Source organism: Hyperoodon ampullatus (genome assembly GCF_949752795.1).
Source record: "Hyperoodon ampullatus genome assembly, chromosome: 7".
Lineage (NCBI taxonomy): Eukaryota > Metazoa > Chordata > Mammalia > Artiodactyla > Ziphiidae > Hyperoodon > Hyperoodon ampullatus.
This window is the reverse complement of record NC_136920.1, coordinates 2,915,940-2,943,539: the sequence shown is the minus strand read 5'-3', so window position 1 is coordinate 2,943,539 and position 27,600 is coordinate 2,915,940. Positions and strand designations below refer to the sequence as shown.

The following is a 27,600-nucleotide window of genomic DNA, read 5'->3' as shown; positions in this document are numbered from 1 at the left end:
ACTGGTTAAGTAAACTGTAGTACATTCAAATGATGATAACAAATGATGATAAACAAGGAGCCATCAAAAATCCAGTTCTCAAATGAAAAATTAACAAGGATGTGCATGTGTTAAGCCTGAGGTGAATACTGCCTGATACAAAACCACACATACAGTATGATGCCAACTTCTTGTTTTTACACCTGTGTACGTATACACACATACACAAGCATTAAATCTTAACGGTGGTTATTTTCGTGAGTGGTTTTTATTTTTATTTAAAAATACTTTTTGTATTTTCCAAATTTTCTACGATAAATACACACCCTTACTGAGACAGAAACTCGTTACTAAATTGAGACCCTTCAGGAAAACTGACCACCCCTGCCCCGGAGCCGGCCCCTCGGGGAGGCTGGAGCCCGGACAGGCTGGGGCCCCTCCAGCTGTGAGGGGACGTCCCAGGGGTTGCCAGAAGGCCCCACGACTCCAGCGGGGGGCTGCGAATGGCGCCCTGTGAGCCCCCCAACAGCGGGGGCACAACCACCAGCTCGAGGCCACGCCAAGCGCACTGGACGGCCCTGGGCGCCTCCGCCTGCAGGGAGCCCCCCGTGACTAGCACAGAGAGGGCAGGGATGGGGGAGGAGCGGGGGTGGGGGAGGGTCCCCGGGGGCTAGCGCCCAAAGAGGAGGGGCTTCGAGGTGGCAGTGAAGCCGGCCAGCCAGGAGGGGCCCCAGAGGGGACGGGACACTCACACGCAGCAGCACAGACACAGAGCGACCCTCAGAACAGCAGGGCCACACGGGCACACACGGAGAAAGAAATGGCAAGTTACCTGGATGAGGTCTGGAAAATGGCCCGTCTTTAGCTTGTGTGACTCCAAAACATAAGAAAACCAAAATACTGGCCACAATACCTCTGCAAATAAAGAACAAACAGCCCTCAGTGTGCGGAAGCGCCAAGCTCCGGTCGGCTCCTCCCCGGCGGGAGGTGGGAGGGACCCCCGGGCGCCCACCACGGGGACGGCCCCTGACCCTGTTAGGGCAGAGCCAAGGCTCGGCCGCAGAGAGGCTGGCGGCCCAGCACTGCCGCCCTGGCCCCAGGGGCAGCACCACCCCGGGGAGAAGGCCCTGTCACTGGGCTGGGTCACGTGTACCGTCAAGAGCCACATCACTAAGACGTGTGGCACGTTAAAAACACACAGACAAAAAACCCCTAAAATTCCATACAGGATGATCCAGAGCTCACTAAAACCCTGAGATGGAAAGGTATTATTAGGATCAAACGGCTTCCCGCTCCAACAAGGCTGGGGCCCCGCTAGTAGCTCTTTTGTCCTGTGGGGCCACTGTATCCAGTCCCAGCAGGAACCCACCAGGAGACAGAGTGAAAGCCATGCAGACACAAACGGCACCCCTGCCCACGACGGAGGAGCAAGGCGGGCCCAGCTCACCCCGCCCATGGGGGACTGTCATGCCACAAGGGTTCACAGTCTTGCGTTCGCAGGCCTGGGTGACTGCACATGAAGCTGCTGTGCACGGACGCACTTCTCACGGGACGCCCGAGGCCGCTGTCCCCAGGAGCAGGTCTGAGGACGTAAAGCCCTGTCTCTGGCACTCAGCGGTGGGGTGGGGTGCAGGCGAGGCTGCCCTGGGGGCAACGGTCACCCTTCCAGGGTCTGGTGAAAGGGCCGCTAGATACCCTCCCGCCCCAAAGGGATGATGTGGGAAAATCTGTCACCCAGAAGGACTTTTAGAGGAAAGCAAATAAATTACACTTTAAAATAATCTTTTAATTTTAGAACAGAAAAGTTACAAACATAGTACAGAATTTCCCACACTCTGTGAGCGTGGGACAGCTGTCACCGTCAGTGAACCAACACTGATACAGTAACTGAAGTCCACAGTTTTTTCCTTCAGATTTCTTTACTTTCTACCTAAAGTCCTTTTCCTATTCCAGGACCCCATCCAGGGCCCCACATGACAGTCCTCAAGTCTCCTTAGGCTCCTCTGGCCTGGGACAGGTTCTCAGACTGGCCCTGTTTTGATGGCCTGGACAGTTTTGAGGAACACTGGCCAGGTATTTTGTGGAATGCCCCTTAATGAAGGCTGTCTTTTTTATTAGATCAGGGCTGTAGGATTTTTGGAAGTGAGATCACAGATGTTAAGGACCATCTTCACATCAAATCAAGGGTATACGCCATCAACACGATTCTGATTGTCAGTGCTGACCCTGACCCCCTGGCAGAGGTAGGGTCCCCTCCACGCCTTGCCTTAGGGAGGGAGCCCCCCCACCCCACCGCACAGCTGGCAGGGAGCAGCTCTGCAACCTGATGGGAAACCTTCTGTGCAGGAGGTTTGTCTCTGCTCCCCGATTCACTAATGTGTTCGGTCATGTCTTACATCAGCCCAGATGTGTGGGTACCTACGTTACACACTGGGTTATAATTCAATACTTGACTGATTTCGCTGCTCAAATTATTCCAGCTTTGGCCGCAAGGAGCTTTCATTTGGCTCCTGTACTGCTCTGACACGCCCCATCTTTGTGGAGGTTTGTATTGTTGTTTCTGAGCACCTCCCTCCTTTCTGGTGCTAGAAGACGCTCCAGGCCCATCTTGGGGGTTCCCTGTCCCAGCCCTGCAACTGGCCATTTGTCCAGGGAACCTGGTTCCTTTACTGGAGAACAAATGCTCTTAGGAACCAAGATCTGGGGGCCCGTGTGCTCCTTGCCTCTGGGCCCTCTCGGCCGACAGAGCAACAAGATACGTGTGTGCCAACCTTGCATACACACACGTTACAAATATTTCTGTGTGTAACCACCTGTCTCTACATTAAACGAACGTGAGTTCTCACTGATGTCTCCAACCAGCATCTGTTATCCACGGATCATTCTCCCCTTGGTCGCCTGTAACCTCCCACTCCTCCGGGGTGAGACTCCCGGCCCCCACCATCCGTGTGCTTTCCTGTTCAATCCCAGCGCACGTGTACAGCAGGGACACGGTTGTTGACCCATGCCCCATGGGAAACAACTTCACCACTAGAGCCCAGTGCTGTGTGCATGTCCCTTGCCTTCAGGCCTACAGACCCCACTTGTTTCCAAAGTGACTCAGGTCAGCACCTTTTGTATGTTCTCCTGTCACAGTCTGCATTCCTTCCTGGGGTCCTCCACCTCTTAAACGACTTTTTTTTTTTTTTTTAATTTTTGGCTGGGGCTTCCCTGGTGGCGCAGTGGTTGAGAATCTGCCTGCTAATGCAGGGGACACGGGTTCGAGCCCTGGGCTGGGAGGATCCCACATGCCGCGGAGCAACTAGGCCCGTGAGCCACAACTACTGAGCCTCCGCGTCTGGAGCCTGTGCTCCGCAACAACAGAGGCCACGATAGTGAGAGGCCCGCGCACTGCGATGAAGAATGGCCCCCACTTGCCACAACTAGAGAAAGCCCTCGCACAGAAACGAAGACCCAACACAGCAAAAATAAATAAATAAATAAATAAATAAATAAATAAATAAACTCCTACCCCCAACATCTTCTTTAAAAAAAAAAAAAAAAAAAAAATTTTTGGCTGCATTGGGTCTTCGTTGCTGCACGAACGCTTTCTCTAGTTGCGGCAAGCGGGGGCTACTCTTCGTTGTGGTACGTGGGCTTCTAATTGCAGTGGCTTCTCTTGCTGCAGGGCACGAGTTCTAGGCGCGCAGGCTTCAGTAGTTGTGGCTTGCGGGCTCTAGAGCGCAGGCTCAGAAGTTGTGGCGCACAGGCTTAGTTGCTCCGCGGCATGTGTGATCTTCCCGGACCAGGGCTCGAACCCCTGTCCCCTGCATTGGCAGGAGGATTCTTAACCACTGCACCACCAGGGAAGCCCCTAAATGATTTTTAAGATTCGCATACTTAGGTTTACTCTTTGTGTTGTTCAGTCCTATGGGTTTTGACAAACACACAGGGTCCTGCATTCACCATTACAATATCAACAGAACAGTTTCAAGAGCCTAAACAAATCTCACACTCCATCTATTCATTCCCCCCCCTGCCCTGGGAAACCACTGATCTTTCTACCATCACATAGTTTTGCCTTTTCCAGAATGTCACAGCGTTGGACTCATACAGTATGTAGCCTTTTCAGGCTGGCTTCTTTCCCTCAACAATATGCATTTAAGCTTCGTCTCTGTCTCCATGGCTTGATAGCTCATTTCTGTTTATCACTTAATGATATTCCATTGCATGAAGGTACCAGTTTGTTTACCCACTCACCCACTAAGGACATTTTGGTGGCTTCCAAGTTTTGGTGATTGTGAACAAAGCTGCTACAAATGTCCATGTTTTGGTGTGGACTTAAGTTTTCAGCTCCTCTGGGTAACTACCAAGGCGCACAGCTGCTGGATTATGTTTAGTTCTCTGAGAGAGTCTCCAGCCATCTTCCAAAGCGGCTGCCCCGTTCATGTTCCTACCGTTGATGGATGAGAGCTCCTGTTGCTCAGATCCTCGCCAGCGCCCAGTGTTGCCGTGTTTTCAATCCTGGTCACTCGAGCAGGTGTGTAGTAGCATCTCCTCTCCAAGCTGATGCATGGTGTTGAGCGCGTCCTTTCACGCACCTGTGTCCTCTTTGGTGTCCGTCCAGACCTTCTGCCCGGTTTGTAACCGTGCTGCTGGTTTTCCTACCGCTGAGCTTCAAGAGTTCTTTGCACAGTGCATACAGATACTTCATCAGATGCGTATTTGGCAAATATTTCCCACCAGCCTGTGGCTTGTCTTTTCTTTGTCTCAGCAGTATGTTTTGCAGAGCAGAAGTTTTTAATTTTAATCAAGTCCGACTTATCAGTTTTTTCTTCTATGGATCATGCTTTTGGTGTTCTATCTAAAAAGTCATTGGGACTTCCCTGGCAGTCCAGTGGTTAAGACTCCACACTTCCACTGCAGGGAGCGCGGGTTCGATCTCTGGTCGGGGAACTAAGATCCCATGCGCCTCATGGCGAGGCCAAAAAAAACCGGCATCATCAAACTCAAGGTCACCAGATTTTCTCCCACGTTTTCTTCAAGAAGTTTTATAGTTTTCTATTTTATATTTAGGTCTATAATCCATTTTGAATTCATTATTGTGAAAAGTGTAAGGTCTGTATCTAGATTATTTTGTTGAAAATTCTCCTTTCTCCACTGACTTGCCTTTGCTCCTCTTTGTGTGGGGCTACTTCTGGGCTCTCTACTTGTCCAGCCTGCTGCCAGCACCACTGTCCTGACCACAACTGCACAGCTTTATGGTCAGGCTTGAAGCCAGGCAGCGTCAGTCCTCTGCCTCTGTTTTTCAGTATTGTGAATACATTATATTTCTACACATTACAAATATGCAAAATATGTTTATATTGTACATGTATTGATTTATTTACACATTTACACATGCATATGTGTATATATACGTAAACATCCCAATGTCACCAACAGATAATGGATCAAGGAACTGTGGCGTGTCCACACGGTGGACCACCCCGTGGCAATGGACCAGGATGACCGCTGACAGACACGGCAACGTGGGTGTCACAAAACCATCATGCCGAGTGGGAGGGGCCAGACAGAAGGGCGCACGCTGGGTGAGACTGTACAACAGGCAAGAAGGGCCTGTGGGGACGGATCGGTGGTGGCCTGTGGCCAGCAGTGCAGACTGACCGCGGCCCTCAGCGGAAACTCAGCGTGTACCTCCACCTAGTTGTGGCACGTAGATGAGCCGTACGTTTTAATTACGTGCATGTTATATTAAATGACACAACAATAAAGTTGGCCTAGGAAGAAAAATCTACTCCCTTAAAGTGACAGAACTTGTTAGATCCACAATGACACACAAGATGAAACTGAAAGCTTAAGGGGAACGAACCAATTTCCTAGATTTTTAACAATGTAAATATTAATAAAAAAAAATAAGCGTAACCTTTGAGAAGTATTTTACATATACAAAACCTTCCCCTGAGAGCATCAAAAGCTCTGACATAATAAAAATCAGCAGCCCCAGCGGCCTCCCGAGACCGGGGGTGGGGGACCTCATCACAGCCCAGGCAGATGTGCTGACGTGGGGGGCAGGCTGTGGGCCCCTCTGGGGTCCGCGGGGGTGAGAGTGGACTCAGCAGAAATGAACGCACACGCGTATGTGACTGTCCCTGGAAGAAGCCGCAGAGCCTCAGACAGGTGAGTGTGGGGCTCCAGGCTCCTAGGAGTAGGCTCCAGGCACCACCAGCAGGCGTACAGGGCCAGGAGAGCAGCTCCTCTGTGCCCCTGCAGTGGGCGGAGAGGGCCAGAGACGGTGGCTACGATGTCCTGTGTCCCCAGAGCACAGAGCTTCAGGGCAGAGCAGTGCCTAGGGCCCTCGAATTCCCACCCACCTGCCTTCCCCCGGCCCCGCCTTCAATGAAATCACACAGGGGACCCCAGGGAGAGGACCCAGGTGTCCCTCTTGGTGGCACCTTCTGGCTCACTGTGCCAACCTCTCTTGGGCAGAAACAGCTCAGGAGAAAGGCCAGTGCAGGAAGAAGAGGTGGGGAAGCACCCACCCGGGTCCACAGCTACTGTCCCGGACAAGGCCAACAAGCCCCCTCGACGTTGGGGGTCTGAGCCCCTGGGCACAGGGCAGGGCCCGGGGCAGCAAGTCTTTGTGACTCGCCTGGCAGGCGTCTGGTGAGTGAGACCCAACCCCTGCCTCGGGCGGCGTCCGGGACACGGCGCGTGGGCCCACTCTTGCTGGAGGGGGCGCCGCTCTTGCCGGGGGTGGCCCGCTCTGCCTCGTGACTAGTCTTGCCCTGTGACGTCATAACTGCTCATCTCTAGCCCAACTTCACAGCCACATGGGGACACCTCTTCAGTGTGACCAAGCTCTACTTTTTGGTTCTCCCTGCCTGGCTGTGCCCAGCAGACGCTGCAAACCCTCCATAACCACGTGCTGGCAAACAAATGCACAGGAAAGGACAAGTTCCAGCTGGAAACCCCCTTGAGGCAGACGTGGGGCTCCGTCTCCAGGTCCACAGGCCCAGCGTCCCCCTCAGAGACCCACCCAGAGGGGCCCAAAGAGCAGCCCAGCTCCCTCCTCTGCTCTGGGCTCCGCGACCCCTGCTGCCAGGCCTGCGGTGTGATCACACGGGGCTGGGCAGGGCTGGGCAGCCCGGGCGGGAGGCCTGCACCTTACAGGGGAGGGTGACACACACCTCCTGGTGTCCTGGACCCAGGCGTCTACACCACAGTCCAGGCGGAGGGTTAGACCCCTGGGTGAAGGTGTACGAGGCCAGCCCACCACCCAAAGCTGACCAACGGTCTCCTGCCACCTCTGTCCCTTCCTGGCCTCCTCTAGCGGTCCCACCAGAGCAGGTGGAGCCTGGGCCCCAGGATCAGAACAGCAACGGGGGCTTCGTGGCACCAGAGGGGGGAGAGGTGAGTCCGTCCAGCGTAGAAAATGCACAGAAACGAGTTCTGAAACCAGCTAGTTTTCCCCACGCACTTCTGAGACTGGCCCCAGAATCCATGGGATTCAGGCAAAGGACACAAACCTACCAGCTAGTCTATTTCTGGAGATAATGCTGGAAAGACAGTCTACCCACTTCCTGCCCTGCAGGATGAGATGGACCACCAGACTCCTAAAGCCAGTTTAAAACTTTCAAAAAGTCTTCTAATCAACAGAGTGTAGAAGAATGGTGCTAGCTGATGGGAACCACCCCTGGCCTCACAAAGAGCCCAGACACTCAAATTCACGGTCACTATGATATTGTGATTTATAGCAAGAAATACGTATTTGGTCTTCATCTGTTTCTGGCCAGAGCTCCTAAAACCCCTGGTATTGCCCAAGCGCTGAGGGCTACAAAGGTATCTTTTGTTATGTTAACGAGGTGACTTTTGGACCCCACCACGGATGGGAGCTGGTTGCAAGGGGGCCTAGCAGACAACTGGAGGGCTGGAACTCTCCGTCCTACCCCCAGACCCCTGGGGAGGGGTAAAGATTAAGTCAATCGTCAGTGGCCAGTGATTTAATCAATCAGGCCATGTGAGGAGGGCCTCCCTAAACCCCAGCAGCACGGGGGTTCAGAGCCTCCAGGCTGGTGACCGCGTGGACGCTCTGCATCCCATCCCCACACCTTGCCCTATGCGTCTCTCCCATCTAGCTGTTCCTCCATCTTTCTATGATAAACCTTTGATAATAAATAAGTAAAATGCTTCTCTGAGTTCTGTGAGCCGCCCTAGCAAATTAACTGCACCCAAGGAGGAGGCGGTGGGAACCTATGGTTTACAGCCCGGCAGGTGATGACCGCTCTTGCGACTGGAGTCTAAGTGGGGAGGGGATGCAGTCTGGCCGGACCGGGACCGTGGGGCCTGGCGCTGCCTGGGACGGTGTCAGAACTGAGCTGGCCTGCGGCACACTCAGGTGGGGCCTGGGGTGCTGAGGGTGGGATGTGTGGGGAAGCCGCCCCGTCGGAACTGACCTGAACCCCTTTAAACCCCTCCCTGGAGCCGCCACAGCACCTTCCGGTTTCTCGCGCGCAAATGCAGCGTGAGCAGCAGGTCCCACGGCAGCCGTGCTGTCGACCCCAGGGATGGGGACGGGCAGAAGAGGGGCTGAAAGTGCCACACAGCACCCAGGGACCCCACCAGCCGCGTGGAGCGAGGCTGGGCCGGGTCGGTACCTCTTGGTGTTGTAGGCCGTGTCCCGCGGTGTCTCTTCCAGCAGCGTCACGTAGCCCAGCACGCAGGTGAGGATGAAGAGCACGCTCAGGGTGTGGGCCCGCCTGCAACGCAAACAGCCCGCGTCGGTGCACGGAAAGCACGCGTGGGACCGCGGCGCGACGGGCCGCCAGAGGAGCGAGCTCGGCCCTCGACCTCCAGCTCAAAATCCCCAGAGTGCCAGCTACGGCTGCGTGACTCCCAGACGGTCCTGTGCCGGCACGGTGGCCCGTTCGGGCAGGGAGAGCGGACAGCGCATTGGCTCGAGGCGTCCCGGGCAGGCGGCTCTGGTTCAGAGGGACCAGGCAGCTAGTTAAGTGGGCTCCGGGCACCGAGCAAGATCGCCCCTAGACCAACCTCGTGATTCATGAAGTGCCCATGGCTGAGAGATTCGCCGGGATGACAGCGGAGCACTGGCGGCAGAGAGAGGCCCCAGGACCGGAGCGAGAAGGGCGCGGGCCGGCCACGGCCGCCTGCCCAGAAGACCGGGCAGAGGGACGGCTGCCCGGTGGGGGTGAGACGTGGGCTCCCCGCTTCCGCCTGCCCACCCTGGCTGGGCCTCCAGAGCTCCGATGTGGGAAGGGGGCGGCGCTCGGCAGGCAGCGGGCGGCCTCTCCTGGAACCAGCACCAGACCGCACGCCGCCCAGTCACATACCCGCCCGGGCCCCTCTGCCTGAACAACTACCTGCAGAGAGGGCAGAGGCCCAGCTTCCGTGTCCGTGGACGGACGATGCAGCCCTGCTTTTCTAAACGAGGGCACCTCCAGCCTTGAAGGGCACCCTGAAGACGAGTGAACAAACACGCAAAAAGCATCGAGCCCAGTACTGGCCTCCCGTCAGAACTCCGTGAAACACGCAGTGAAGAAACGAAAAAGCCAGCCACCAGCCGGGAGAAAACATTGATGACACATACACCCGACAAAGGCCTTTGTACCCAGAACACATAAAGAGCTCTTACAACTCAACGATAAAGACAATCTCCCGAAATACGAACAAAAGATTGAACACACACTTCAAAGAAAAAGATCAACAAATGGCCAATACCACACGAAAAGATGTGCAGCATCCCTGGTCGCCGTGGGAGCAGACATGCAGCACGGCAGTCAGCAGCGCCCGCCCCTGGGACGGGACCCCCTGGGACGGGACCACAGACGGCACAAGTGCCTTTGAGGAAGGGTCCTCACGAGGACGCGGAGCCACCAACACTCACACATTGCAGGTGGGGCTGCAAAAGGGTGCAGCCGCTTTGAAAAAACTTCCCAGTTTCTTACAAAGTTAAACAGAGTCTACCACCCAAGCCAGCCATTCCTTCCAAGTGTTTACTTGTGAAAAATGAAAGCATATGTCCATTCAAAGACTTGTATGTCGACGTTAACCCCATGCTGACAGCCAGGCATGAAAGCAACCCGCTGTCTGTTTCCACCGACAAGACTCACAGGAGGTGGCGATAGAGCATGGATGGCAGATTGGCGGGGGAGGTGCTGGGGCAGCAGCTTCCAGGATGAGGGAATGTCCTGCATCCCTACCCCAGTGGTGGGCACCATGTGCAAGGCGCTGGAGTGTGGATATGGACCCTCAAGTGGGTGTGTGTCATGGAAAGCAATCGTACCTTGATTCAAGTAATTTTCTAAAAAGCAGGAGTGGGGCTGCATGAGATTAGGCTGGCGCTAGAGACCTGGACCATAGCTAGAGCCCATCCCGACATCCGGCAGACCAGCCTTCTTCTCCATCCTGATTATTCTTGCATATTTACTCTCCCATCTTAACTGTGACATCAGTCTGACAGCTGCCACAAATAATTCTAGTAGGATTCTAATTGGAACTGCACTGAATTTATAAATTAGCCCAGGAAGAACCGATGAGTCACAACTAGATGAGAGTTCCCCACCCACAAGACACGGAATATCTCTCCATCTATTCAGGTGTCACGCCCTTCACTTAAGTTTTATTTTCTTTGTGAAAACAAAAACAAAAAGTCATGTTCAGATAAGTTAGCTCCAAGTAAAGAAAGCAGAGAGCACATTCTTTTGCCATACTTCACAATACTGGCATTTAAAACTATTAGAAGTGAACAAAACTCCTATTTTAACTATTTTCATACAATTCAATATTAATATATTCACATTTGAGTCCTAGGCCATGAGGGAACTTCAGGAAAATCTCAGCCTTTCCGCTGAACTCTGTATAGTAAACATTTCAGTGCCCGAGAGATCTGTAGAATAATTACAGCACACAGACTACATTATAAGGTCCTACTTTAGACCTTCACTCCTAAGGTTCTCCGGATGTGGTGACCCAGAAACTGATCCTCTGCCGGACATTAGCCAACACCTACACACAGAGGGACCCAGCTGCCTCTCCTGGGTCTAGGACATGGCCCAACCTTCCCGCCCCGGAGGGGACATCAGATTTTAGCAGGGAGAACAAGAGTCACTGAGAACCCACCAGGGACCGAGGGCATCTGGATTACGAGGGTGATAACGATAAGGCATGGGTCTCTCTGTCACCTTGGCCCCTGAGGCTGGTCAGAGCTGTAAATGGCAGTGTCAGGGTCATGCAGCTCGGTGATGAGGGTCTGGGGTCTGAGCCCTGCTCAGGATGCCTCTAGCCCACCTGTATCACCTCATAAACCCTCGCCGTAAGGCGATGAGACCCAGGGCCAGTGGGCCTGAGTGACACAGACACTAAGTGGCGCAGAGCAGCTACCAGGTGCCAACAAACCCCAATCCTGTCTCCCTGAGCTGTCGTTCCAACACAGCAAGACACACAGAGGTCTGGGTATGGGGACAATGGAACGGGGTGGGGTGGGGTGCAGAATTAGGGAGGGCCTCACGCAGGACACCTGGGGACGCAGGTCCAGGCCAGCAACGCGAGAGCAAAGGGTTGAGGGGCCACCGTGGCTGGAGGAGGGGGTCCTGCCCTGGGAGGCCCGGACTCACGTCGGTGGGGCAAGAGCCGCTGCAGAGCCGAGAGCAGATGGGGCTGCCTCGCGACCCTCCAGGGCGGGCAGGAGATGCTGGGAGTGGCTGGCCTGGATCTGCCCAGAAGGTACAGCTGACACTCTGGACGGGACGTGGAGCCCAAGCCGGCTGAGCGTGACTGAGCAGAACCGCTCAGGGCCGGCTGGGTTCAGCTCCAGGCCTGTGTAGACGTGCCTGCTGGGCCGTGGGCGGAGCCACGGGACAGCACCCTCGGCAGGCAGGCCGGCAGGCCGGCAGGCAGGCAGGTCCAGTCCCCTGAGCTCCAGAATGCCCACTGCCTGCCCCAGGGTCACGGTCATGCCTACCCTGGTGAGCATTTTCAGAGGAAAAAAGCAAAAAACAGGAATAAAGTCAGAAATCAAGATGTTAGAATTGGTCCCAAAGGTCCCTGCTTTTCAGCCGCTGCAGCACAGACTCCTCACCAGGCTTCTTTTCAGCTCAAACACCAAGTCTGAGCTCAGATTTCTCCTCAGAAACCATGGAGGCCAGAGGAAGTGGGACAAAATTTGTAAAGCAGTGAAAGAAAAGAAACGTTAAACCAGGATCCCCTGTCCAGCAAAAACATCCTTGAGGAACGAAGGTGAACTAAACATTCGTGGATGGAGGAAGAAATAGAGGAGCCGGTGCCGGCAGACCTGCTCCAAAAGAATCACTCACTCCAGGAAGGCCTCTAGACAGAAGGGAAGTAAGACTAGAAGGAAACTAGGTGGGCAGGAAGGAAGGCGGAGCTGCTGAGACGGGAAGGCTGGGCAGGTCAGGTACTGTCCTCATGAACACTGTGTGACGGGGGCCACCAGAGCCCAAGGGGAGAGGCCAGACGTACTGAGATGGACTTGATGTGGCAAAGCGAGGATGCTGGGGCTGGAAAAGCTCTGCATGTTCGCTGTGGCCACAGAGACGTGATAAAAACGACAGGTCGGTGGCGCAGGACAGCAGGGAAGACTCGGTGTCCCTCTCGGATGCCAGAGCTGGGCAACGACCTCTTGCTCCTAGCTCCCGGTGCCCAGGAAGACAAATGCACCATTTGGTTGAGTGACTAATAGATGACGTGGGGGATCCAGGCACAGGGAGAGATCGGCCGTAAATCCTGTGACTCCAGCCACTGGGCCAGGGTGAGGGCATGAAGACAGCAGGCTCCCTGCCAAGGCGAGCGGAAAATACCCAGTTGTCGGCCCCTGTCTAGAGATGACCGTACTCACATGCCGAGCGGGCAGGGAGGCAGACTGCCAGACCAATCAGAGACGGTGCGAAGATGTGGCTGTGAGACTGAGTGCACAGCGGCGGCTCGGCCAGGGAACGTCAGGACCAGAAGGCCTGTCCCAGGCCTGCGAGAGGCACCTGGGGCCACCGACCCTCCTGGCCTGCCGACCAGCAGGACCAAAAAGGCACCAGCTGGCAAGTCATGCTGCCCTGATGTGGGCGAAGCTGGCAAACCCTAACCCACACTGACTGAGGAACATGGGGCGTCTAAGATCTGCCCCGCAGATTCTCACAGCTACTGTGAGACGTGTTGCTGACGGCAGAGCCCGCGCTCACCAAACGCTCAATGTTGTAAGATGTGAGCATGCAGTGAGCATTTCCAAAATGTCACAACCATCCATCTTGTCCCTGACTCGAAGCTTGGTGACCCAACGGCGATTCACCTATCTTCCACCTATAGGTGGCTATGTCCAGAAGCACCCGTTGGGGCACTGGGTCTCCAAGAGCGTCCAGAACAATTTTCAGAAAAATCGAGCTGCCGCATCTTTGCACTGTGTCTGCCGTCCTGAACGTTTCCACCAGGTGTTCACCAATGAAGACAACCACGACTGGCAGAAGAGGTGGTGTCTGTGCCACCGCAGACCCCAGTGGTCCTCTTGCCCCTTCCCCGAGGTCCAGTTTGGGGCAGCCCAGCCTTGGGCTCCACGGCTGACTCCTAATTCCATACTCTGTGGCTGACAAGTAATAACAAAGAAACTCACAATCCTCATACATGGCCCCTAAGAAGCCCAAGCTCCTTTGGAAACGAAAACTGTAAAAACAAGGTTTTGAACATGCAAGAGTTCTTCCAAGTAATTTTGGAACATATAGGCGTTTCCACAAATACATACATTTTAGTCTTTATGTTAATTTTTTGGTAACATCCATTAATAAAATTCCCTAAAACTCAAAATAAAGAGTTTTTAAAATCCCAGCACAGCAAGTCAATGATGAGAGACTCAGAAGAAGGTAAGTGGCTGGGCCCTGCAAGTAAAAATAAGTCATTCTCGCCAGGTGAGCATCTGGTTACCTGCCTTGAGGAAACGTGAAGCTTCTTCCCCTGCACAGGTGAGGGCAGAGGCCCGGGACGCAGCAACAACCACACACGCCAGCACCCCACACACCTGCGGTGCGGAGGCTGCAGACACCCGCCCAGGAGGCCCAGGAGGCCGGTACCGGGAACTGGCTGCCCCGCGGCGCGCCCTCCTCGGAGCCTTCCTGGCTCTATCAGGCCTCCCCACAAGTGAGCGCAGCTACAGCAGGCCTTTCTGTGTCCCCATGGGCAGGGACCCGCGGGCCGCTGCTCTGTGCTTCTAAAGAAACCCGCACGTGCCCTCGTAACCCTCTGGTTTCTGTGAGCACTGCTCAGCACCCCCTCGGCCAACATGCTGAGCCTTCTGAGGCTCCAGTCTTGTGCCAGAACCTAAGTTTCTTGTTTAGTTCTCTGTTGTATCCCCTAGAACAGCAACTGGCACCCCCAAAATATGCACTGAACGAATGGGAAAGGAAAGCAAGCCTGGGCACCACTCCAGAACCTCAGTCTCCCTCCTGTGGTAACCAGCTGGGCTGTCGGAGGACGGTGCCCTCTGTCCTGAAGTCTGAAGGGGTCCTGTCCCCCGAGCAGGAGACGCCTGGTCCACTCACAGAATGTCTCTAGCTCTGGGGCCACACCCCCGCCGAGGAGGGCACCCCACCCCTCTCCCCCTGGCTCCAGGCCACCGGAGCACAGTATCTTCCCAGAGCAAGGCTGGGTGGCCACCCCCAGCAGCAGCTGCCCACACCCACAGGGAAGATCCCGACCTCGTTAGATGCAGGGATGCCTCCCCCACCACATCCGCTTCCCTGTCTCTCCCGAGTCAGATACAAGCAAGACACCAGTGGCCCCACGTGCACCTCCTGAGGTTTCCAGCTGTGCGGTACCTCGCCGACTGTCCAGTGGCTCCGTCAGGCTCTCCTCCTTTCCTGCTCGCATTTTCTCTGCGGTCCCAGGCTCCCTATCTGAGGAGCTGCTTCCACATGGCATCCTTGCTGCCTACACGTCTGTCTCTCCCATGAGCTCTCTTCGCACCAAAGCCACAAATGTCCCCAGGGCCTACCACGGGATACAACTTTAGGTGGCCATGAACTGAGTAGCATAGAACGGCCACAGCCCTCCTCTCAAGAAGCACACTTTCTAGCGTATGGGGTTTGTGCCCCTAAGAAGCAAGGAAAGAGATGCTCAGACTGGCGAAGGGTAGCCCAAGGTCACTGAGCCATCAGGTGCACGAGCCACACCTGGGACCTGTTGGTCCAAGACTGCTTTCCTGGACCCTCAAACGCAGAAGTGCCCAACTCGGCCTAAAGCAACATCATGAACTCTTCCAACTCTGCTCCTGGCGGCCCCTCCCTCCCTCCCTGACCCCCGCGAAGGGAGACTAGAGGACGGCCTGACCCCGAGGCTTGGCGGGGACCGAGCTGCACAGAGGTCAAAGGGCTGGCCTAGCGAGGAGCCACTAAAGAGAGGAAGAGCCTTCCTCTACACTAGTTCGCTCAGCCCCTGGCACGGAGTAAGGTGTCGATATTACCGCCACGTGCCGGGGGAGGAGACGATCATTTCACACGGAATCAGCACCGTCAGCGAAAGGGATCACGACGGAGGGCAGCGGGGGACTGTGGACAGGGAGGGCAGAAAAAGCCTTTCTGAGGTGACTTCGGAGCCAAGTCCTCCCAGGATAGGGGGCAGGGGTCAGAGATGAGGGGCTGGACCACCGGGGAGTCCGGGTCGGGGCTGCAGCGGCAAGGGGCCGGTCCCGGGGTCCTGCGGGCACCCCCAACCCGCACGACGTGGCCACGCCCCTCGCGACCCCAGCCGGCACTGAAGCGAACCACCGTCCCTCACCAGAAGAAGGTGTTGGTGCCGTCGTCGTAGACTTCTGACTCGGTGCTGCGGCGGCCGGCGGCCGGCCCGCTCGCTCGGCCCGTAGCCGCGCCGTCCAGCGGCTCCTCCAGCGAGGCCTTGCCCACGGGCACAGGGGACCCCGGCCGCGGCCCCTCGGCGCCCTTGCGCTCACCCCTCCGCATGACGCCCCGACCCCAGCAGCTCTGCCCCTCGCCTTGACCCCACGCACCAGAGTCACCGCGAGACCGCGCGAAGAGCGCCGGGAAGGGGTCGCGGCGCTCGCTCCGCAGGGTCTCCGGAGAGCAGAGGCGGGGGGCGGCAAGAAAAGGGCGGGCGGTGCATTGTGGGACTTGTAGTCCGAGCGCCTGGGCGCGAGGCATGCTGGGATTCGTAGTCCCCAATGTCGTGCGTTGGAAGCAGTGCTTGCTGGGAGGGATGCCGCCTGGTTGCTAGGTAACCAGCGCGGCAAAGTTGCGGGAAGCGCGAGGTTTCCCTATACTGCTGGGGCGCCCGGGCTGCCCCAGACCCTCCTCCCCCGCGGCCTGCCCCCCCGGCGCGCCACCAGCACTCCCCCGTTTCCCAATACCCTGAGCCCAGGCGTGTTCTCCCCAGTCTCCATTGGGAGCTCCAGACTCTAGCCTGTAGAGTCCTCTTCAGGGCCAGAGAGTAGTTCTTAAGAAAGTAGTAGACATGCTGATCTTGGTTGACTCAAATTATTAATGTAGACAGAGCCCCCAGCAAAAACATTTAGCTCTGACCCATTTGAAAAAGTCCGGCAGGACTTGCCTGGTGGCACAGTGGTTAAGAATCCGCCTGCCAATGCAGGGGACCCGGGTTCAAGCCCTGGTCTGGGAAGATCCCACATGCCGCACAGCAACTAAGCCCATGTGCCACAACTACTGAGGCTGCGCTCTAGAGCCCGCGAGCTACAACTACTGAAGCCCGCGAGCCCAGAGATTGTGCTCCGCAACGAGAAGCCACCACAAGGAGAATCCTGCTCACCGCAATGAAGACACTTGCCACTACTAGAGAAAGCCTGCGCGCAGCAACGAAGAACCAACGCAGCCAAAAAAAAAAAAAAAAAGTCCGGCAGCTGCTCAAAGGGTGAAACATAGTTACCATGTGACCCAGCAATTCGTATATACTCAAGAAATGAAAACATATGTCCATGCAGAACTGGATATTGTCACCTTTAATAATAAAGTAGCCAGTTATTTTACCAGCAAAGGCAGGCTTATTCGGGAATAGCAGAGGAATTGTAGCTCAGCATCTCTGAACCATGGTGAACCACTGGCAAACCAGAGAACAAGGAGGGGGAACGTGCTATTATAGGGAAAAAAGGGAGCTGGGAGGGGCTGTGATATCCAGCGCCCATTGGAGGAGCTGGGGGTCCAAAGTAAGGAGGCTTCCCATGGGCTGGGCCACTGCAGTCTCTGATTGGCTGGGCTGCCGTGGGAGGAGAGAAGTTTCCTTCGTCCGGCTGGGTGGTCCGTAGAGATAACTTCCTTTCGGAGGGCGGGGGGTGGGGGCGTGTCTTTTTCTGTTTGCATTTCCAATGAAAATAAATATACCATTCGTTTTGTTTAATTTTAGAACTGCAGTCCTCCAATTTAATCTTATGAAAAACGAGTTTGGGGAGATCAAAAGTTGCCCATAATGGCCATTGTAATTCTGGATTACTTTGGCCCACTTAGTTAAAAAATAGTCATGTAGGGCGGTCCCTAGATTTTAAACATGAAACCAGCTGGAGTCCCCAAAGGAGAGCTGCCCTCAGAGCATTTAGATGGCCAGGATCCCATTTCCCTAAGTCCTCCTGAAAACCCAAGAAAGTTGCTAGAGTCCTAACCCAGATTCCAAAGGGAATAAAACAAAACTCTTAGATCCCAATTAGCTCAGTCCCCAAAAGAGAACCTTGCTATCGTGCGCTCCAGAAAACAGCTGAGTACTCACCAAGGATGAAACCACACCCCTGAAAGGACAAAGCCTCTGTCCTGAATAAAGTTGTAGAGCTCAAAATGCAAGAAGAGCAGAGCTCAGAATCCGAGAGGAAACTCACCAAACCAAAAGCTGGTGGTGACTCACAGAAGCAATAAGCACAAAGGGCTTGGTGCAATGCCTCAGTCAATTTCATCCCTTGGGGTTTGCCTCCAGACCCCACTACTGACACCACATGTGTCCACTTCAATAATATAAATAGCAAAAGTGAGTTTATTCAGGAATAGCAGAGAAATTGCAATATGAGATACGTGAACCATGGTGGACCACAGGCAAATACAGAGAACAAGGAGAGGGAACTTGCTTTTATAGGGAAAAGGGGGATTGGAAGGGGCTTTGATAGTCAGAGTCCACTGGAGGAGCTGGGGGTCCAAAGTAGGGAGACTTCCCATAGTTGGGCCACTGCAGTCTCTGATTGGCTGCAATCAGAGTGAAGCAGAGAGAAGTTTTCTTCTTTCTGCTAGATAGTTAATAGAGATGCCTTCCTGTCAGAGGTGTAGGGGGACATCTCTTACTGTTTGGGGGTCATTGACGATGCATTGAGGGCATGAGAGCTTCCCCTACAGGCCTGTCCGCATTCCAGCTTTAGCTGGTTTCTTTAATTAGTTCCACAATGTTCATAGCAGCATAACTCATAATAACCAAAGGGGAAGCAACTTAATGTCCACCAACTGATGAATGCATGCAAAAAAATGTGGTATATCCATACAATGGAAAATTATTCAACTGTAAAAAGGAATGAAGTTTTGACACATGCTACAACATGGGTTGTACATTATGCTTGAAAACGTTGTGCTAAGTGAAAGAAGTCAGTCACAAAAGACTATATACTGGGCTTCCCTGGTGGCGCAGGGGCTAAGAATCCGCCTGCAAATGCAGGAGACACAGGTTCGAGCCCTGGTCCGGGAAGATCCCACATGCCGTGGAGCAACAAAGCCCGTGCACCACAACTACTGAGCCTGTGCTCTACAGCCCGTGCTCCGCAACAAGAGAAGCCACTGCAAAGAGAAGCCCGTGCACTGCAATGAAGAGTAAGTAGCCCCCCGCTCGCCACAACCAGAGAAAGCCCGCACGCAGCAACGAAGACCCAACGCAACCAAAAATAAACAAATTAATTAATTTTAAGAAAAAGACTATATACTATATGGTCCACTTATATGAGATGTCAATAGGCCAGAATAGGCAAATCATGGACACAGAATAGTGGTCACCACAGGCTGGGAAGGGAATGTGGACTGACTGCTCAAGGGTACTGGGTTTCTTTTCAGGGACATGAAAACATTCTAAAATTGACTGTGGTGATGGTTGCATGTATCTGCAAGTATACTAAAAACTACTGAACTGTTTACTCTAAATGCAGAGAGTTCCCAACAGCTTCACAAATGGTACCTGTTGTGATCTTTACACCCCCAGGTTCTATTTTTATCTCTGGCTTAGAAAGGCACAGAAAGGTTGGTAACCCACTGGCCCAGCCTCTTCTTCCCCCTGGAGCCTCTCCCCTGAACCCCTGCACTCTGCAGAGACCCCTGCACCTGCAGCTTTGCTCCTGGGGCCTGACATCTGGGTCTCACCTCCACCTAGTCCCTGACCTAACCACGACGCTTCACCCCCAGACACCTTGCAGCCCCCTCACCTCTCCCACTGCAAGACTTGGAGACAGGCCAGAGGGGGAGGGGCAGGGCATCTGCAAGGCCCACCACACTTTGTGGCCCAGGTGGCCAGGTGGCAGGTGTGAAAATTAACAAAGGGAAACCTCATTTAAAATGGAGTCGGGGGCTTCCCTGGTGGCGCAGTGGTTGAGAGTCTGCCTGCCGATGCAGGGGACACGGGTTCGTGCCCCGGTTCGGGAAGATCCCACATGCCGCGGAGCGGCTGGGCCCGTGAGCCATGGCCGCTGAGCCTGCGCGTCCGGAGCCTGCGCGTCCGGAGCCTGTGCTCCGCAACGGGAGAGGCCACAACAGTGAGAGGCCCGCGTACCGCAAAAAAAAAAAAAAAAAAAAAAAAAAAAAAAGAAAAGAAAATGGAGTCGGGAAACCCTGAAGGGGGAGCGCTCACACACACGTACCTTACTTTACATTCCTGGGCAGGAAGAAGCTTGCTTTACTACCCAGCAGAAGGAAGTTTTTCTCCTTGTCCAGCAATAGCCAGCCAGAGAGAAGCTACCACCACTCAGCACACGAGAACCCATCACCACCCTGCGCTTTTCTCCGTGGACTTCCGGTTCAAAGCAGCGCCTCCCAATATAACAGTTCCTCTCCTTTGTTCTCCAGACTTGCCTGTGGTTGGCCATAGTCTGTGTTTCCTGAACAGCAGTTCCCCTGCCATTCCCAAATAAACTCATTTTGCTAGTGAAATAACTGGCTATTTCGTTTTAAGGTTGACACAGGTGTGAGGAGTTAGCAGAACAGCTCTGAGGACGTGGCCCGCTGAGGTTCTGAGAACTTGTGGGGCTGCCCCTGGGACCCCATGTGGGGAGGGTCAGAGGCCGTGACCTTCCTCAGCCATGGCGGTGACTGTGGGAAGCCCCAGCGCACTGGAGCAATTCAGGGGCTTTGACGGTGGCTGATTCTGGCCTTGCTCAGGGATTGCTGGTGTCCCGAGACCACACCTCAAAGAACCAGGTCAAAGGTTACATGGGAGCGGCCTGGTCTCAGATCCCAAGGTTTCCTTAGGCCTGCAGGACACATTTATGGTGGTAAATGGTGAAAATGTTGGCAGAAATGCTTTCCAAAAACATTCTTGCAAGGAAGGCAGAGAAAAAGTTGTGAATTTGTAAAAGAACCATGACTATCATTTTCCACTGGAGTGGTAAACCTGCATAGGTGAAGGGTTCCATAGATCTCTGCCCGCCACTCGCACACCTGCCGCCTGGGAGTTTTCTCAGGGTTGATGGAAGGATTTGGGACAACAGGGCTGTAAACTCAGCGAAGAACGGCTCTCCGCTCCCTGAGAAAGAAAACAGGTGACTTCCCTGGTGGCGCAGTGGTTAAGACTCCGCGCTCCCAATGCAGGGGGCCCGGGTTGGATCCCTGGTCAGGGAACTAGATCCCACATGCATGCCACAACTAAGGAGCCTGTGAGCCTCAACTAAGGAGCCTGCAAGGCGCAACTAAGGAGCATGCCTGCTGCAACTAAGACCTGGTGCAACCAAATAAAAATAAATGAATAAATGAATAAATGGCATTCACTATTAAAAAGAAAGAAAGAAAACAGGAACTGCTGAAATTTAAGGCCCTGAGGCACTGGTGGGGAGCAGCAGGGAGACAGAAGTGTTCCTGGGGTGAGGACATCAGGGGCCTGGGTCCCCACCCCAATGCCATCCTGGTGTGACAGGCATGGGCCAGCTTCCCGCAGACCGGAGGAGCAGAGACCCAACCTGGGGGAGGGGTCCCTCCTGCAGGGGCCTGAGGCCAGCGAGGTCTATGGCCCAAGAGAGGCCCCGTCAGCCAGAGAAGCCAGAGAGGGGTGGGGTGCCTGGGGCCAGCCTGGAGAGGACTCGGGAGACCCCAACCTCAGCAGCCCTGCCTGTGCTGCCCCCGAGGAGCAGCCTCAGAAAGACCCCAGAGGGTCTTCGGCCACATCCAGGCCACTGGGGTTGGGAGGACAGATTCCCCCCGTGAGGATGAGCCTGGGGCACTCTTGGTAGACTTGTCATTCTGACCTCTTCCTGGGGGAGGCGCCCTAGAGACAGCAGGAATGGGGGGCCTGTGTCCTGCTGCACTTTGGCCCTCAGAGGGAGACGACAGGTGTGCAGGGTTCTCTGGAGGTGGAGGAGGAAGGAAAGGAGAGCAGGGTCCAGGGTTCACAGGGGAGGAGCCGGAGGCCCATGTGCACCTCGACTGGAGTTCTCCGCCCAAAACAGGGCGGGGTCAGCCTGCCAACAGCCCGGGTGGCCAGGCCACACTGCCTGAAGGGGTGCGGCTTCTTCACAAGATGTACTCAAAACCAAGGCAGAGAGTGAGGCTGAGTCTGAACAAAGTTCCTAATAATAGACTTTAATATGACAACAAAGTGCATTTAATAATATAAAGTTTATAAAAGTGATGTGTGTCAAAGAAAGCAAACTATAGGAAGAAAAGCACAATTCCACCGTCCACACGCAAATATAAATATCAAATATAAAAACTACTCTCCTGGTATTTTAATGCATTTTAACTTAGTTGAGATTAAAAACTTGTATATATGTTTACAATCTATGTTTTTTTTCACTTAACAGTATAACATAAGCATTTTCCTATGCTGTCATAAACTCTCTGAAAGCATCATTTTTAATGGTTGCTTAATCAGCATATGACTATACCGTGTTTGCTCAGACATTTCCCTATTATTGATAATCTAGGTGGTTTATAATTTTTGCCTCAAAGGACACAGTAATACATACTTTCAATATTTGGGAGTTTTTCTTAGGATAGTTTAGAAGAAGTTAATTAATGGACCAAAGTCTAAACAATTTTTAAGGCTTTAGATTCTTATTGCTGGACTGCTTTCCAAAAGGGCCGCACCCATTTCCTCTCCAGATAGGACTAGATGAGATCTGCCCTTTCCATCCTGCATTCAGAGTAGGGGAGCTTCCACTGTGGGGCGAGGCCGGGGCTCCTCTTCCTGCGCCCCTCCGCCCCCAGGCTGGAGATGCTACGCTGCCTGTGCCCAAGGGGCCACAGGTGCAGGCTCTTGAGCAGGAAGGCTGCTGGATATAATTTAGGTTCCCTCAGACCCTTGGAAGGTGGGAAAGAGAAGAAGAAGTGCTTCTGTGGCATTAAAATTGGGAATGCCAAATAAAGACATTGAAAAAGGGAGCAGCTGTGTAGACACTTGGGGGGAACTAGTGGACTCTTTTCACAGAATGAAAGTGTAAATGCAAACTGTCCTGAGCAGGTTGAGCTGGAGACTGGGGGGAGATGGAGAGTCCAGGAGATGGCTGGTAATAGGGGTCTTGAGTTTGGATTACTCATGCTCAAAATCTCTTGCTGACTCTGTTTCTTGAGCTCTAGCCCAGCATTTGAGGCTCTCTCACCTGTGGCAGAGGCTGCTGGGTGCCCCCAGGGTCCATCTACCTTCTCCCTTAGGAAAAATGATCATACATCCCATGCTTCCTTGCAGTAAGGTGTGGCCAGGTGACTGGCCAGGTGACTAACCACATGCAGGATGGAATACCCCTCCTTCATCCTTTGCGCTTCCTGCTGTCTGGAATGTGGATGTGACGTCTGGAGCTTGAGCAGCCATTTTGAACTATGTGATGGGTCCATGTGCTTTCGGTGACAGAGCAACAAGTTAATAACCAGGCATCTGGTAGGACCGCCTCCAGATGTCATTTATGGGAGAGAGAAGTAAACAGGCTTGTTTAAGCTGCTACTGTTTGGGGTTTTCCGTCACACCAACCTCAATGCATTTGTCCAGATTTGCTCCAGCAGAGTTGCACAGGTTCTGTGCTGCCAGTTCACTCTCTTGTCTTTGCCACTTCGTAGTTCAGTCCCCGCTGATGTCACAGACTGCCATGGGGTCCTGCAAACAGAAATGTGGGTGGGGCCATGTTATCCCTGGGGGAACCTAGAGCAAACATGTCAACCATGGGTCTACACTGCTGGGTTGCCTGGGCTGCACAATGCTGTATCGTGACATCGGGGTGCCCCCTGTGACACTACGGGTGCTCCCTGCTCTCCTCCAGCTGCCCCCATGCTGCTCAGTGTCTCCGCATGTCTTCCCTCCTGAGCTCCTGCCCTGTGTCCTCAGCTTCCCAGCAGCTGTCAGAGCCTGGATACCCCACCTCCCTATCCTGCAGGACAGTCCCTCTCAAGTGGTCCAGAGCCTCCTCCAGCTGCTGCCCCCCTGGACCACAGGATGTGGTAGAACTGCCCTCTCAGTCCTTCATTCCCCACCCAGCCCAGCCAGCCACCTGTCCTCAGGACCCCAAGCGCTCCGCCTCCCCGAGCTGGGGTCCACAGAGCAGGGGCTCAGGGAGCTGATTGTTTCTTTTTTTTTTTTTTTTTTTTTTTTTTTTTTTTTGCGGTACGCGGGCCTCTCACCGTTGTGGCCTCTCCCGTTGCGGAGCACAGGCTCCGGACGCGCAGGCCCAGCGGCCATGGCCCACGGGCCCAGCCGCTCCGCGGCACATGGGATCCTCCCAGACCGGGGCACGAACCCGCATCCCCCGCATCGGCAGGCGGACTCTCAACCACCGCGCCACCAGGGAGGCCCGAGCTGATTGTTTCTTGCTGGGGTTTGTCTCATCTTCAGTCCCCTAGGCCCGAGTTTCTCCTCTAAGGGAATCAACACTACACTTGAAAGGGTCAGAGGTTGGGTGCTCTGGAAGGGCCTGGGGAAGGTGCGTCCTGAGGTCGGGGAGAGTCAAGGCGAGCAGGGAGCTGCGGTCATCGGACAGGGCTCCGCCCTACCGGATGCCAGTTTAACCCCGTAGCGGAGGGGACACGCCCCTCTGCAGGTGAGGCTAAGAGCCTCGGGGCGGGGGCGAGGGCGGTGTCCCCAGGAAGGTGCCCCAGGCCTGGGGGACTGGGGAGAGGGGTGTGCCTTCTGGCCCGCGGGCCACTAGCTCCTCCCCGACGGCGCCGGGCGGCACAGGGACCTGAGGAGGAGGACGAGGAGGGAGGGGAGAGTCCCGCACGGAAGTCGGGAAGGAGCGCTGGGCGGCTTCGCAGCCACACTCGGGTTCCCACCGGCGCTGGGACTGCCGGTCCCTCCGACCCTCCGAGCCCGGCGCCCAGCACCGCCGCCAGCATGCGGGTGAGTCCGCTCCGAGGCCACGCCCACCCGGACAGGGTCCGAGCCGGGGCCCCTCCGGCCGGCCCTGCCCCCTCACCTGGAGGGTGCCTGGGGCGGCCGCGGGTGGGGTTCTGTCCAGCCCAGGCCGCGGGGAGGCTGGCCGGGCTGGGATTGCGGCGGGACCGAGGAGGGCGGCCCTTAGAGAGTGAAGGGTTTACACGGGGAGGGCAAGTCCACCCCCTGGGCCCCGAGCCGGGGTTCTTGGGTCCCTCCGGCCCGGCTCTCAGAGTGTGCGGGGAAGGCATATCCACCCCTGGGCCCTGAGCCAGGAGGAAGACCCCAGACCTGTCGCTCTGCCCTGAGGGGAGGGGGCTGTGGTCTCTAGGGTGGGCTGACCTGGGGATGGGGAGGCCCAGGGTGGCCAGCTGGGTCCTTGGCTCCCTGGGGGTTCTGCCTAGGCAGGGGTGGGAGCCCGCCGAGGGCTACTGGATTCTGATTCTGGGGGCAGAGCAGGAGGCTGTGGGGGCCCTGGGGAGGTAGGCGGGAGAACATCCTGGAAAGACTCCCTTTCTTCCCTCCGCCAGGGAAGAGGTCGGTCTCCGGGGCTGCGGCCAGCCCTTGGGCAGCTGGCGGGGACCCGTGCTGAAGTGGAGAACGAAAGCGGCCTCCCACTCAGCCCCCTCAGGGCGCTCCCAGGTGTGGGCCAAGCAGGCGGCCTCTCACCCTGCCCCTGCCCTTCCAGAGCCAGCTCTGGAGCCCCGGCTGCTAAGGCTGGCATGTGGGCATACGCTGGCCTGACCCCGAGCTGCCCTGGCTGCCCCCTCCTCCCACGCCAGCCCTGTGCTGGAGTGGAAGGGAGGCGGGGCTGGCAAGGGTGGGTGGGGAGGGGAGGAAGCCCCTGGTTTGACTGAGGCAAGAGAATCAACCCTTGAAAGAAGACTGATGCACACAGCAGAGAACTCTGTGGCCCCAGCTGGATCTCAGCACACCCTTCCCCTGCTCCAGTCCCTTCCATGGCTCCCTGCTGCCCCCAGCTGAAGTCCAGGCTCCGCAGCTGCTGAGAGGCCCTCTGTGGTCTGGCTTCTGCTAACCCCCAGTCTCACCTCCCGGCAGCTCCCTTCTTGCCCTTTATGCTTCTGCAGAGCTGAAGTGCTGAGTACTGAGTCCCTGGGAGGTAGCACCGAGCCCCTGGACACCAGTTGCCCGCTGCCCCTCAGGGCCTGTGCACACCACAAGGGCAAGCTCCCCTGCCAAGTAGGCACCTGCTCTCCGGGCCCGCGTCCACTTACACTACGCACTCCCCGTGAGGGCTGCACACAGAGCAAGCTGTGTCTGGGGGTGGATGACCGGACACATGAGACACGGGGATGGCAGAAGGGAGGGGGAAGGCAGATGACAGGACTCAGAAGAGGAGGAAGAGGAGGAAGCAGGGGCTTCCCCGGCGGTCCAGTGGTTAGGACTCCTTGCTTCCACTTCAGGGGTTGCGGGTTCAATCCCTGGTTGGGGAGCTAAGATCCCACATGCGAGGGGGCACGGCCAGGGGAAGGGGGCTGGGAAGGGAAGATGAGGAAGCAGAGCCAGCAGGTGGGGCATCCGCTGAGGGGTGGGGTCAGAGGCTGGGCGAGCGAGGGCGGGCCTCTCCCTGTTCATGCTGGGCAGTAGGGCAGGAGGGTGTGGAGTGCCAGCAGGGCTGTGGTGTGACTCCTGGCGTGAGACGGGCCGTGGAGAGTGAGGGAGGCCCACGTGTGCCACATGCAGCTGGGGTGATGTCACATGGGTGCTCCCCGTAGCCCGCAGGGCCAGGACTGCTGGGAGCTGGGTGGCAGTCGCATTCGCCCCTCTGGTGACCTGGAGGCTGGCCTGGGAAGGGACAGACAGGGGCAGGACTCGCCCAGCTCCGGCTCCCAAGGCTGGGAAGGTCTCCCGGGAGCTGCAGCGTCATAAGAAGTTTCCTCTTGCGGAGCCAGCGGGTGAGCCCGCTGGGACTCCAGTCTGTACCAAGCCCTGGGTGCATGGCCTGCAGGGGTGGGGGCTGGAAGGCCAAAGGGAGGACAACAGAGAGCCGGGTGCCCAGAGCCTGCCCCCCGTCCAAGTGCAGGGACTTGCCGGGGGTCTGCACATGGCAGGGCTGGGATCCCCGCGGCCGAGTGCCAAGGTAGCCCCTGTAGGAACCCTGCAGGAGCCCTGGGGATTGGGAGCCTGATGGGCACACATGGCTTCCTGGGGGTGGGGTCTGATAGACAGGGACGCAGGGGCCCCAGACACCTCGCTTCGGGTGCACCAAGCAGTCTGCTTGGCTGGAGGTGGGGGTGACTTCAGGTGAACCTGGTTCCCATCCGTGAAGGCCTCTTTCCCTGGAGGACAGATGGACAGATGGACAGCCTGATGCTGGAGGCCCAGAGAGGGGTGTTGCATGTGGCAGGTGGCCTGGGGATGGGGCTGGGGAGCCCAGAGTGTACAGGAAGCTGATGCTCAGGACCTGGCCCCTTTGCAGCTGTGGGGTGTGGGGTGGCTAGACCAGGGCTGGGCAGGGGAGACTCAGACCTGGCCGCTCCTGTGACTGCTCGCCCATTGCCCAGGGGTGACCAGGGCAACCCTGAGGGATGCATGTACCTTTGCCCTCGGTGGGGGGTGTCTAGTGGCCCGAATCAATAGTGGGGGTCAGTGCCTGTAGGACACCTCTGGTCCAGATCACACACCATCCTCCAGGGAAGGTTGAGTTCCCCTTTTCCAAGAGGCTCTGGGTAATGTCCCAAAGCTGTGTGATATCTCCGGGGAGGGAAGGGTGTCTGGGACCCCAGAGTGGCACCAAGTCCAGCAGCCTCATTTCTGGGGCTGCCTGAGGGCCAGCCTCCCGCTGCCGTCTTGGCGGGTCCCGCACAGACAGTCTTCCCCAGGCTCCCTCCGGCTGTATCCTGCCAGCCTGGCTTCCCTGTGCCGTCCCGCCCCACCCTGGGGTCCCGTCTTCCCGCTGCTTGTCCTGCCCATTCTTCAGCCTCAGGCCGGTGCTCGTGTGAGGGAGTCTCTCCTTTCAGCCTCTGTGGGACTGTCCACCGGGGACCCTCGAAGGGTCCTCCTGCAGGAGGTCCTGGGCCTGGGGAGAGATGGGGCGAGCCCTCATCTTGGATCTGAAGACAA

The 27,600-nt window shown here is 55.9% G+C and overlaps 1 protein-coding gene across 2 annotated transcripts in view; it reads right to left on the bottom strand.

The window, feature by feature from the left end:
• The window catches only part of PTDSS2 (phosphatidylserine synthase 2), a gene marked incomplete at its 5' end in the record, with an annotated part of 28,485 nt that extends 12,553 nt beyond the window's left edge, over positions 1-15,932 (bottom strand). For both annotated transcript variants that reach the window (XM_079708110.1, XM_079708109.1), the window contains 3 exons: positions 812-894; positions 8,616-8,717; positions 15,751-15,932. In XM_079708110.1, coding sequence (XP_079564236.1) covers positions 812-894; positions 8,616-8,717; positions 15,751-15,932 — 367 coding nt within the window. The remainder of the gene's footprint in view (positions 1-811; positions 895-8,615; positions 8,718-15,750) is intronic.
• Between the last annotated feature and the right edge of the window lie 11,668 nt (positions 15,933-27,600).